The sequence below is a fragment of the Otolemur garnettii genome, unplaced genomic scaffold, assembly GCF_000181295.1.
Source record: "Otolemur garnettii isolate 467f Iridium unplaced genomic scaffold, OtoGar3 scaffold00100, whole genome shotgun sequence".
NCBI lineage: Eukaryota > Metazoa > Chordata > Mammalia > Primates > Galagidae > Otolemur > Otolemur garnettii.
In genome coordinates, this window is record NW_003852495.1 from 5,919,631 (window position 1) to 5,932,813 (window position 13,183).

General features: G+C 48.3%; 1 protein-coding gene across 2 annotated transcripts in view; it reads left to right on the forward strand.

The window, feature by feature from the left end:
* The window catches only part of WDR62 (WD repeat domain 62), a 53,776-nt gene that overhangs the window by 22,498 nt on the left and 18,095 nt on the right, over positions 1-13,183 (forward strand). For both annotated transcript variants that reach the window (XM_023516915.1, XM_012809088.2), the window contains exons 10-15: positions 3,296-3,433; positions 5,237-5,415; positions 7,152-7,243; positions 10,008-10,133; positions 12,808-12,875; positions 12,959-13,080. In XM_023516915.1, coding sequence (XP_023372683.1) covers positions 3,296-3,433; positions 5,237-5,415; positions 7,152-7,243; positions 10,008-10,133; positions 12,808-12,875; positions 12,959-13,080 — 725 coding nt within the window. The remainder of the gene's footprint in view (positions 1-3,295; positions 3,434-5,236; positions 5,416-7,151; positions 7,244-10,007; positions 10,134-12,807; positions 12,876-12,958; positions 13,081-13,183) is intronic.

The following is a 13,183-nucleotide window of genomic DNA, read 5'->3' on the forward strand; positions in this document are numbered from 1 at the left end:
AAAAAAAAAAAAAAAAAAAGAAAAATAATAATTTTTTAAAACTAAAATAAAAATAGGCCAGGCACAGTGGCTGGTGCCTATAATCCTAGCACTCTGGGAGGCCAACGCAGGTGGATTGCCTGCGCTCACAGGTTTGAGACCAGTCTGAGCAAGAGTGAGACCCTATCTTTAAAAATAGCCAGGCAGGTGCCTGTAATCCCAGCTACTTGGGAGGCTAAGGCAAGAGGATCACTTGAGCCCAGGAGTTTGAGGTTGCTGTGAGCTCTGTCTCAAAGAAATAAATAAATAAAATAAAAATAGTTATACTATATGTGATTAGAACATTAGCTTTATGTACTGTATTCTTTTCTTTTGGACACCCATTTATTGAGGGATATATATATATATATATATATATCTCATACAGTTTACCATTTTAACTCTTTTGAAGCATACAATTCAGTGGCATTTAGTACATTTACTATGTTGTGCTGCCATCAGTACTATCTGGTTCCAGACCACCCGAAAGGAAATCCTTTTATTATTACATTTTTAAAATTTTATGTGTTATGTCTCTACTTTTATCTGAATATCTTCTTTACAATCTCTCTTGTCCCTGTCGTGATCAAAGTTTTTTTTTCCACTTTTAGTTTCCCTTCATTGTAAGGCTTTGTCTAGAAGGGAACCCTCATGGGTTAGTTTTATGAGTTGGTGAGCCCAACCTGCTGTAGCCTCTGTAGCCTCACTGCCAACTGCTTGTACTCAACTACTGCTGGAGAGAATAGCACCTCCCAGTCTCAGCAGCTCTTCTGATTGGCCCAGTGTGCTGTCCGATGAGTCCCCATTGGTTACTTTGATGTTGTCCTGTTCTTGGGTCTATCAAATACCTCCCTACTTCTGTTTTTCCCACATACATGTTGATCACATGTAGGTCTGGTGACTGGTAGTGGTTTGTCACTACCTGCTTGTATCTTGGGGGTTATAGGGATACTTTGTCAACCTAGTTTTGCTATAAATGTGGGGCTTTGGTTTTGCTATCTGGTTGGTTTTATGTGGAATTTTTGATTAAAAAATATCTATGTTACTGCTATCACCTTCCCAGAAACCACTCTTCCATGTTTTTAAATCTCTTGATATATTGTCTCCGTGCTCCCTTGAGCTTCATTCTAAATGTCTTTAGTTCTGTTTTTAAATTTCCCCTTTTTTGGCTCGGCGCCTGTGGCTCAAGCGGCTAAGGCACCAGCCACATACACCTAAGGTGATGGGTTCGAATCCCCAGCCCGGGCCCACCAAACAACAATGATGGCTGCAACCAAAAAATGGCCGGGCATTGTGGCGGGTGCCTGTAGTCCCAGCTACTTGGGAGGCTGAGGCAGGAGACTCGCTTGAGCCCAGGAGTTGGAGGTTGTTGTGAGCTGTGATGCCATAGCACTCTACCCAGGGGTATAGCTTGAGGCTCCATCTAAAAAAAAAAAAAAAAATTTCCTTTTTTTTTCCTTAGTGACAGAGTCTTGCTTTGTTGCCCAGGCTTTGAGTACTGCGGTGGCGTCCTAGCGCACAACACCTTAAACTCCTGGGTTCAAGCAATTCTCCTACCTTAACCTGTCAAGTAACTGGGACTATCAGGTGCCTCCAGCAATGCCAAGCTAATTTTTTGTATTTTAAGTAGAGATGGGGAGGGGGGTCTCACTCTTGCTCAGGCTGATCTCAAACTGCTGAGCTCAAGGGATCTGCTGGCTTCAACCTCCTGGAGATCTGCTGACTTCAGCGGCTCAGAGTGCTAGGATTACAGGTGTGAGCCACCACACCCAACCTACTTAATATTCTTTGTAACTGTGTCTCATCTTTGTTTTTTGTTTTTTTCAGTTTTTGGTCGGGGCTGGGTTTGAACCTGCCACCTCCAGTATATGGGGCCAGCGCCCTACTCCTTTGAGCCACAAGTGCTGCCCCTTATCTTTGTTTTTAATATGTCTATTTTTTATTTCTAAAATTAGTTTGTTTGTTTTTTTTCACTTTGTCACCCTCAGTAGAGTGCTATCGTGTCACAGCTCACAGCAACCTCAAACTCTTGGGCCCAAGCGATTCTCTTGCCTCAGCCTCCCAAGCAGCTGTGACTACAGGTGCCCACCACAACTCCCGGCTAGATTTTTTTTTGTCGGTGGTGGTGGTGGGTAGCAGGCCCGGGCCAGGTTCACACCCACCAGCCCCTGGAGCATGTGGCTGGCGACCTAACCACTGAGTTACAGGCACCCCACTAGAATTAGTTCTGTTTTGTTCTTTTTCGGCCCAACTTGTTTAAATCACTATAATTTTTTGTTGACTAAATACTTTTAATCTGGTCAAAGTTATCTTTTATTTCTTTACATGTATTGAACATGTTATTTTATATTCTTATAATTCCAATATTTGAAGTCTCTCTAGATTCTCTTGTTTCTGCTGCTTCTTACTTATGGTAGCTTGTTTCCTTTTGTACTTAAGTGATTTTTTGACTGAGCTGCTTATACTCCTTGAAAATTTAATTGTGTGGCTCAGTGCCTGTGGCCCAAGCAGCTAAGGTGCCAGCCACATCCACCTGAGCTGGTGGGTTCAAATCCAGCCAAACAACAATGATGGCTGCAACCAAAAAATAGCCGGGTGTAGTGGCAGGCACCTATAGTCCCAGCTTGGGAGGCTGAGGCTAGAGAATTGCGTAAGTCCAAGAGTTTGAGGTTGCTGTGAGCCAAGATCCCACAGCACTCTACCCAGGGCAACAACCTGAGACTCTATCTCAAAAAGAAAAAAAGAAAGAAAAAGAAAATTTAATTGTGGAGATTTAAGGTTTGGGCTAAAGGTGGGATGTGGACATTTTGTGTTCTTTTTTTTTTTTTTTTCTGGATACAGATTCTCACTGTGTTGCCCTGGGTAGAGTGCTGTGGTGTCATAGTTCGCAGCATTCCCAAACTACTGGGGTCCCAAGTGATCCTCTTGCTTCAGCCTCCCAAGGTGCTGGGACTACAGGCGCCCACCACGACGATGCATGGCTAGTTTCTCTAGTTTTTAGGAGACAGGGTCTTGCTCTTGCTCAGGGTTCTCTCGAACTCCTGAGCTCAAACAATCCCCCCGCGTTGGCTCCCAGAGTGCTAGGATACAGGCGTGAGCCAACACACCTAGCTGCATTTTTGTGTTCTCTTTTTTTTCTTATTTTTAACACAGAAGGTATTGCACTCTCCCTGTTTATCTTACTTTTTTCTCCCACCAAAACGCAACCTATATCACAGTGCTGCCACTGAGGCGGTCGTAATGGATCACGCTTTGCTTTGTTCTCTGGGAACTATAGGTGTATCCTGAGTTTGAAGATCAGAGAGCTTGTTTGCCTTCGGGATCTTTTCTGACTTGTTCCTCAGACAACACCATTCGCTTCTGGAACATGGATAGCACCCCCGATTGTCACTGGCAAAAAAACATCTTCAGCAATGTGAGTGGCTTCATTGTGAAGCATCTGTCAGAGGAACCAAGACGTACTTGAAGCTAGAATTCAGGGGCAGGAGGGAGTCTTATGGAACCTAGGCGTTAGGCTTCACTAGGGGCCAAAGTGGCTCACTCTCCATGTCCCTTCCTCTTGTTTCTCTCTCTCTCCTTTTCTTTCTTTCTGAGATGACATGGTCTGTCTTCTCTAATTCTCTGCCAGTCAGCTCCTGCTCTCCAGGTGTGTGTGGACACGGCCCCTCCTGGCAGCCTGACACACCCAGCAGAGATGAAATTGCTCCCTAAGTCTTGAGTCAGAACTCCCTGGAAGAGCACCCGATGGGCCAAGCCAGGCAGGGGCTTCCCCTGTCTGACTAGCTGCCACGCAGTGAGGCCTCAGGTAGGGGTGCTGGCAGGACGCTGGGAGAGCCATAATGGGAAGCCGGGGAGACATTTTGGTTCGTATGGCTAGGGCAGCCAGGGAGCTTCCCTGGGGAGCTCAGACCTGCGTCATGCGGCCGTTTCCTCTATAGTTACTTCTCAGGTCTGTGCGAGATGCTTTGCTGCATGCTGAGGATACCACAGTGACTGAGCTAGACCCTTCTCTTGCCCTTGTAGCACACACAGTCTAGTGTGGGGAAACAGATAGTGAACTGATAATTGTACAAATCATGGATAATCACAAGTTCAATAAGCACCATGAAACAAAATGGTAGGGTGTCAGTAGGATACATAACCGGATGATGTGATCTTGTCTGGGACATCAGGAACAGCTTCTAGAAAGACAAAACTAAGCTGAGATATGGAGGACTGGAAGGAGCTCAGAAGGGGAGGGGAGAGGTTCCACATGTAGGGATTAGCCTGCACAGAGCTTGGTGAGTTAGAAAACTTGAAAGAGGTCAGTGTGGCTGGAACAAAAAAGGCCCTTGATACAGGGCTGTGTAGCAGGTGCTCCACAAGTCGCAAGTATTGCCTTATTACTCCCCACACTCCCACCCAATGTTACCATCTTCTTTTCTGCACCTATGACATACGTGCTATGTGTGGCTGCACACAATACAAAAACTCAAACAAGAGATAAAAGTTTGGTTTTCTTCCTCTTAAAGGTAGTCTAGGCTTGGCACCTATAGCTCAACCGGCTAAGGCGCCAGCCATGTACACCTAAGGTGGCGGGTTCGAATCCCCAGCCCAGACCCGCCAAACAACAATGACAGCTGCAACCAAAAAATAGCCGGGCGTTGTGGCGGGCACCTGTGGTCCCAGCTACTTGGGAGGCGGAGGCAGGAGACTCCCTTGAGCCCAGGAGTTGGAGGTTGCTGTGAGCTGTAATGCCATGGCACTCTACCCAGGGGGACAGCTTGAGGCTCTGTCTCAAAAAAAAAAAAAAAAAAGTAGTCTAGAGGTAACCAGTCCAGGCTATTTTGGCAGCTGCAGTAAGCCCTTAGCAACTCAAGGGCCTTCTGGCTTTCTACTCTGTTCTTTGAGGGAGTGGCCCTTGTCCTCATGATGCATTATCACTGCTGGAGGTCCAGCGATCCCGTCTAGGTTCCAGACATCAGGGTAGAGAAAAGACAGCAGAAGAATGTGTGTTTGCTTTACGTCTCATTGCCCAGAATTTATTATTCACACATCTTCATCTAGCTGCAAGGAAGGCAGGGAAGCATAATTATCATTCTGATTGGTGAAACTGCCAGCTCAGAATTGGAGTTGTGTTGCTAATGAAATAGGAGAGGGGGGTCATGGGAAGGCACAGAATCTCAGAGGGGCTTCTGAGCTCCTTGTGGCACTGACCTCAGCCCTCTCCTTCCTGTAGACCCTGCTGAAGGTAGTGTATGTGGAAAATGACATCCAACATCTACAGGACATGTCACACTTCCCAGACCGGGGGAACAAGAATGGGACACCCGTCGATGTGAAAGCTGGGGTTCGAGTCATGCAGGTCAGTCCTGATGGCCAACATTTGGCTTCAGGCGACCGAAGTGGAAATCTAAGGCAAGTAGGCCCTGACAGTGTCCAGTGTATACCTCCTAGTTTCAGATCGGGCTCTCAGGATGGTAGTGAGGAGCCCAGGCCTTGGTACCTCTGACTGCCCATCAGGAAGGAGGGACTGTGAGTAGCAATTCAGTAACCACCAGTCCCTGGGAGCTTAAGCTGAGAGTGGGCTTCCAGATGGTCTGAGATCGGGGTAACTCCTGAGAGCTTAGCAGCTGAGGTGTGCAAACTTCCCCTAAAGAGGGGACAGGCAAACTCACATGACTATAGGAAAGAGTAACTCTTTCATCAGCCACATGGTACCAATGCTGAACTGTCAGTGAAGATGCCAGCTAGATAGGGGTTCTAGTAGGCATGGGGGAGGAGCCAGAAGGGTGGGACATTTGAGGTTTCATGCTACTTATCCTACCTCGCCCCCTTGTTACCAGCTCAGTAGATGCTGGCAGAACATAAGCCTTGGCTGGGTGCCTATAGTCCCAGCACTCTGGGAGGCTAAGGCAGTGGATTGCTTGAGCCCAGGAGTTTGAGACCAGCCCTACTAAAATAGAAAATTGAGCCAGCCATTGTGGCAGATGCCTATAGTCCTAGCTACTCAAGAGGCTGAGGCAGGAGGAGCCCAAGTCTCTTGAGCCCAAGACTTTGAGGTTGCTGTGAGCTATGACACCACAGCACTCTACCCAGGGTGACAAGGTGAGACTCTGTCCCCAATATAAAAATAAGCCTTGTCACTGGGACCACGTGTAAGATGACAAATGACAGCTTTAACCACTTGGATGTTGGAGCTGTTGGGACATGGAAGAGACGGGTGGGAACTGAAAAGCTGTGTGCCACAGAGGGGAGGCTACCACACAGCACCAGGACACTCTCTCCAAGTAGAACAGAAAATGCAGTTTTTTGCTGTGAAATTCTGTGATTTCTAAAAATTGGCAACTGTCTTTGGTATCAGTCACTGAATGAGGCCAACTCTCCGTGTCAGTGCTCATGCTGACGGGGCTCTGCCAGGAGTGGCTCCACAGTAATGAGAGCGGGCATGGGCACAGCACTCTTCTTGTGCCAGGCGCTGGCCTGAGCCCTATATCCTCTGACATAAGCGCTGTTTTTAGCTACACTTTTCAGATGGGTTAACTGAGATAAGAGAGGCCAGGTGTCTGGGCTAAGATTGCAGGGGTTGAATAGAGGAGCTAGGGTGACCTGCTGACTGATTTCATTTGAGGAGAATGAGGACGGTCTAGAATCAAATGAGGGACTAGAATCAAATGTTCTCATCCATAAGTCCTATTCCTGGACTGTGACCTTCCCCTCACCCCACCCCCACCCACAGCCCCTGCCCCTAACTAGCTGCCAGGCAGTGAGGCCTCGGGTAGGGATGCTGGCAGGATGCTGAGACAGCCATGATGGGAAGCTGGGAAGACATTTTGGCAATGTCCCCACTCCCAGGGACCACCTCTGATGCAGCCCTGTGTAATTCCCCCAGAGGACTCTCCTAGATCCCTGGGGGCATGTTCTGGCCCGGGAACCACAGGGGCTGCTCCCTGCATCTGCTCCCTCAGTGCTGCTCCCTGTATGATGGCAGGTTCCTAGATGAGAAGTGGCTGTGCATCTCTAAGCTGTCTGCCAGGGATATGGGGTTCCCATACTGCCTGCCTGGCAATTCTGACCTTCCCTAGCAGCGGCAGAGCACCTGGGGCTGGGCTCCGGGGACCCACAGGGAATAGCGGTCAGTGTGTGTCTCCCAGGATCCACGAACTGCACTTCATGGATGAGCTGGTCAAGGTGGAGGCACATGATGCTGAGGTGCTGTGCCTGGAATACTCCAAGCCTGAGACAGGTGAGACTACAGCAGGGGCAGTTGGTTTCTGGGGGAAATGTGGGTGACAGCTGTGAGTCTTGTGTTCAGTGAGGGATGCTGTTATTGGACCCAGGACCAGGATGGCTGAGACTTCAGAAAGCAAGACGCCCACAGGCAGGGCTCAGCTGGACTGGCTCACCACTGGCCCCACCTCACTAGCAGCCTCATGGTGCCCACACTACAGAGGTGAATGTAGGAAGGAGAGAATGCGGGCACAAGCTCATCCTCCACTCAAGGAAACAGATGGATAGGCGTTATTTTAAAAAAGTTTGAACTCTCCAGAAAAATTACAACAATTTTTTTTTTTTGAGACAGCGCCTCAAGCTGTTGCCCTGGGTAGAGTGCTGTGGCATCACAGCTCACAGCAACCTCCAACTTTCTGGGCTCGAGCTATTCTCCTGCCTCCACCTCCCAAGTAGCTGGGACTACAGGCTTCCGCCACAACGCCCAACTATTTTTTGGTTGCAGCCATCATTGTTGTTTCGCGGGCCTGGCCTGGATTCAAACCCCCGAGCTCAGGTGTATGTGGCTGGCACCTTAGCTGCTTAAGCCACAGGTGCTGAGCTAAATTACAAGAATATTATAATGAATCCTAGTACTCTGGGAGGTCAAGGCAGTGGATCCTTTGATCTCGGGAGTCCAAGACCAGCCTGAGCAAGAGCCAGACCCCATCTCTGCTAAAAATAGAAAAACCAGCTAGGCATTGTGGTGGGCAAATGTAGTCCTAGCTACTTGGGAGGCAAGAGGATCGCTTGAGCCCAGGAGTTTGAAGTTGCTGTGAGCTATGACACCAGGACACTTTACCCAGGGCAACAGAGTAAGACACACATATAAATATAATATATGTTGGCATTCCATATACTCTTCACCATGATTCCTCAAGTTGCTATCTTTTAACTTGTCTGAGCCTGTAACTATGTATGTGACTATCTGCTTTCCTTCTCTGAGAATGTAGGAACAAACTCCTGCTGTTCTTTCACAACACACTGACACCAGGTATGTAGGCGCCTTTGCCCACACATCATGCAAGCAGCCAGGTCTGCATGAGACACCTGCCAAGTGTCTTCCAGTTCAGTTCCCACACTTTCTCCCTCTAAATAGTGTCAGATCCCACAGGGTGGAGGCTCAGTCCCACAAGACTGCCTTTCCCTTCCAATGGCAACCACAAGCCCAAGAGTTTGACTTTGCTGTGAGCTGTGATGCCACAGCACGCTACTGAGGGCAACAAAGTGAGACTGTCTCAAAAAAAAGAAAAGACACTTCCCACTTTGGAGATTTTAAGGCTTTTAGGAGTTGTGTACTAGGGAATGGATGAAGACCAAATAGGTATTTCAGAATATCACATCCTCTGTCCTTTTCTGTGTATGTGCGAGTGTATATACACATACTAGCATACACAATAAAATGATGTGTATAAATTATTATCTTCTTTCCTTTGCTAGACTACTTAGAGTGCATTGCAGACGTGATGCCCCTGTACCCCTAGATGTTTCCATGAGCATTTCCTAGAAACAAGGACATCCATGTACTTGGCTGCAGTATACTTGTCAAATCTGGGCATTTCACTGTACTGTTATCTGTGCTGTGGTTCTTACTCGAATTTTGTTTGTTGTCCCAATATTGTTCTTCATGTTAAGGACCTAAACCCTTCCCCCTCTTCCACTTCTAGAACAAAAGGCCTGTTTGGCCCCGCCTCAAGAATTCCTCTGGGAAGCAACCTGTGGAATCTTCCTTTCCCTATATCCAGGATAAAAACAAGCCCCCAGCTACCCTTAGTGCAGCCACCATCTTTGTCCAGATGAGTCTCTGTCCCCTTTCATTAAACTTGGCCTGAACCTCTCCCAGTCTCTCTCTGGGTACACCGCTGAGCCCCTCACACTTTAACAGCACCTTTCTCTAATCCAGGTTCACACTTCGGTTGTGTCATGGCTCCTTTGTTACCTTTATGAGAGAATATTTCCACAGTCCTAATTTGTCTTCTTGACTTTGGCTTCTGCAGAGTGCAGGCCAGTCATGTTGTAGAATCTCTCTCAGTGTGGGTTTGTTCTCCTCATGACTTGATTCGGATGATAGACTTTTTGGCAGTAAGATAGCAGAGTGAAGTTATGTCCTGATCTGTTACATGATCCCCATGCTGTTCTTTCAGTCTTCCGTCCTCATACCCTCTGCCCCACTGAATTTTCTTTAAATCTCTCATTACCTGGTACACCTTTTCTGAGCTCCTCAGGTTGTATTGTTAGGCCTCAGACATATCAGCAGATCACAGTAGGCTCTATCTGTGGGTGCAGGAGGGCAAGGCCAGGAGTAGAAGGAAGTACAGCAGCAGGCAGTCAACAGGGTCTGCACAAAGCCCAGTAGCCCGAGCTCAGAGAACGAGGGGGAAGTGATTTTGGATGAAGCTGAGAGGTGGAGCAGACTTTACCTGGCTTGCCAAGGAGACAGACTCAGCAGGAAAGAGCATTGGGCTCTGCTAGAATGTCTGCAGTGGGCATGCAGGGGGAGTATCCATGTGTATGTCAGGATTCATCCCCACCCCGAACTAGTGGTGAGGGATGTGAAATGCCAGAGTTTGAGGGCTCAGCAAAGACCACACTCTTGCTGCGTTTGGGGCAAACTGGATACAGTTTTAGAACCAAAGACCCCTTCTCCAAGGCCCGGGCAGCTCGGTAGCACTGGCCCATATAGGAGGCCAAGGCATCCAAGCAGTCTTCTAGGAATTCAGTCCCTTCCTCTTTACTCATAGGGCTGACCTTGTTGGCCTCAGCCAGTCGGGACCGGCTGATCCACGTGCTGAATGTGGAGAAGAACTACAACCTGGAGCAGACCCTGGACGACCACTCCTCCTCCATCACAGCCATTAAGTTTGCTGGTGAGCCCCTTTCTCCCTACTCCTTGCGCCTCATCCCATGGGCTTCTGTGCTGGTAAGCAAGCAAAGATTCCCTCCTTAGCCAGGAAAGGGAGAAGCAAACTCTGGATTCAGACCTAGCTGGATCCAAAGGTCGAAGGTTGAATCTTTTGAGTTTTTCAGCATTGCCTTTTTCTCTTGGCAGGATCTTGGTTGCCATTGTGCCCCTGGAAAGACATTTCCCCTGTTTGGTCAATTTTGGCAGAATTGGGGACTGACCTCCCTTGTCCTGATGCACCTGCCCTTCCCAGAAGCAGTTACTGAGGCCAGGGCTTTGGAGTGTGTTCTTGAGACAGTTCTTTTTTTTTGAGACAGAGTCTCACTATGTCGCCCTGGGTAGAGTGCTGTGGCATGCCAGCTCACAGCAACCTCCAACTCTTGGGCTTAAGCAATTCTCTTGCCTCAGTCTCCCAAGTAGCTGGGACTGCAGGTGCCTGCCACAACACCTGGCTATTTTTTGGTTGTAGTTGTCACTGTTGTTTGGCAGACCTGGGCTGGATTTGAACCTGCCAGCTCTGGTGTATATGGCTAGCACCCTAGCTGCCGAGCTACAGGCACCAAGCCCCTTGAGACCGTTCTGACTAATGTGTCCCTTGTCCATACCTTCCTCTGCCCCGATCTAGGATAGGATTACCAGACGTCCCACTTTTGGCGGAACAGTCCCACTTTTAACAATTTGTCCCCTTCCCGTGACATTTTTAAAAAGTCCCGATTTTTGGAAAGAATGCATGAAAGGGTGGGAGAACAGGAATGGAATATATGGTTTTCGGCTGCCATGTGGCTGTTTCTCCAGGATATGAGTTTTATATTATTTTTGTTAATTTTATGTTAAACTGTAATAATAACAAATAATTGTTGAGAAGTGATTATCGAAAACTGCTTATCAAAGTTTACATTGTTGTTGGGCCCTGCCCTGCCCCATCCTCTGCCCCACCCCCACCCTGCCCCCCGGCCATGTTGTCCCACTTTACCAATGTTAAAATCTGGTCACCCTAATCTAGGAGGACTGGCGTTAGAAGAGTGTGGGTCCCCAGAAGGAAATCAGGGTGCCGATCCTATGGGAGGGTCAGATGTACACTGCTACCTAGGCAGGAGAACAGATGATTTCAAGGATTGCTAGAGGCTACTTCTGTTCCTTCTCCCAGCAGACATGGACTCCTCCCAGCTCGTACCCCCTCATACCCTGTTTATATTAGAGCGACAGAGCTGGGAAGTGCAACTTCTGGGACCTTGCCTAAGGCTACCTCTAAATCCCACACTTAGCCAGAAAATGGAAGGGATTCCTATGGGGCTGGAAAGAGTCAGTAGGGAGATAGATCCTTGGCCCTAAGGTGTTCTCAGGGGAGGGGAGGCAGGCCCGTAGCGGTTTAACTGATAAAACCCAAGAACATGTTCAAACTATATTCAAAAAGAATATTTGTAGAGAGAGTACATTCATTGACTGTAAATTACTATGAACAATTATTTTTTACATATAATCTTATGAATAGATTCACAAAATTCTCAGACATCTGTTTGTTTGTTTGTTTGTTTGTTTGTTTTGGCCGGGGCTGGGTTTGAACCTACCACCCTTGGTATATGGGGCCGGTGTCCTACCCACTGAGCCACAGGCACTGCCCTTCTCAGACATCTTTAAAAACTGTTCAGATCATCCCATTCCATGGGATATAGATAGTTGGAATAAACCAGTAAATATAATCTAACAGCTTGACTTGGCTAGCAGTGACCTTACCCTTAGGGAATGGTCTCCATCTAGGCGAGGTAATAACTAACCCAGGAGTAAGTATTTAGGGTCACCTTCTAAAGAGCATGAAGTGGGCAGGGCATGGTGGCTCACTCTTGCTTGAGATCACAAGTTTGAGACCACTCTAAGCAAAAAGTGAGACCCCGTCTCTACTAAAAATAGAAAAACTGAGGCAAGAGGATCACTTGAACCCAAGAGTTGGAGGTTGCTGTGAGCTATGCTGATGATACGGTACCCTCTACTGGGTGACAGAATGAGGCCTTGTCTTAAAAAATTAAAAAATGGCAAATAACAAAAGCAAGAATGCTTATGATGCTTTTCAGTGCTTACCATGGGACAGCCTATTATTGGGCCCAGTGTACAGACGGGCGGTGGGGGGAGCAGGGCCAGACCTGCGTTTGACAGCTTTACTTCTGGTGCCAGAGACTACCTGGGTTCAGTCCAGCCTGGGGATTCTGTGCCTCTGAGCCCATGTTCACATGTACAGAAGGGTAGATAGTGAGCATTCTGAGAGATCAGGCATGTGCTCAGGGCCTGGCCAGGGGCACCTGTGGAGGTTCTGATTGTTCTTGCTGGCGTGAACCTCCCAGCCTGTCTCGACTTGTTCCCGTCTCTGTGCTGCCTCTCGGGTCACCCATCCAAGTCTCATATTGGAGATGGCATTTCTTCTGTGCCCCTGGCTTTGTTTGTCTATATGCCCTTGCTCTACAGCTCCATCAGTGGCTCTTCACACAGACAGCTCCCATCTGGACCCAGCACCCACTGCACCTCCTTCAAAGCCCTCCTTGATCCTAGCAAAGTTGTCTGATTGCCCTTGCAATGGAGTTCTATAGCTAGGGTCCTCTGAGAGAGTGGCCCAGCCCTGGGTAATGCCTTACCTCCTCCTCCCCCAGGCAACAGAGACATCCAGATGATCAGCTGTGGAGCCGACAAGAGCATCTACTTTCGCAGTGCCCAGCGGGTTGGTGGGGTATGTCCTCCTTGGGGGCTGGGGTGAGGGGGCTTGCCAGGGTTGTCTTCTGAAGGTCCTGCTTGTCCTACCAGGCCTCAGATGGATTACACTTTGTCCGTACCCACCATGTGGCAGAGAAAACCACCTTGTATGACATGGACATTGACATCACCCAGAAGTATGTGGCCGTGGCCTGCCAGGACCGTAATGTGAGGTGAGGAGCAGCCCTGGGCCCTTATTGCCCCACCTGGTTTCTGAACAGGCCAGTGTGGCCTGTCTCTTTCCTCCTCCTACTCATCTGGTCCCTGAGAAGGTGG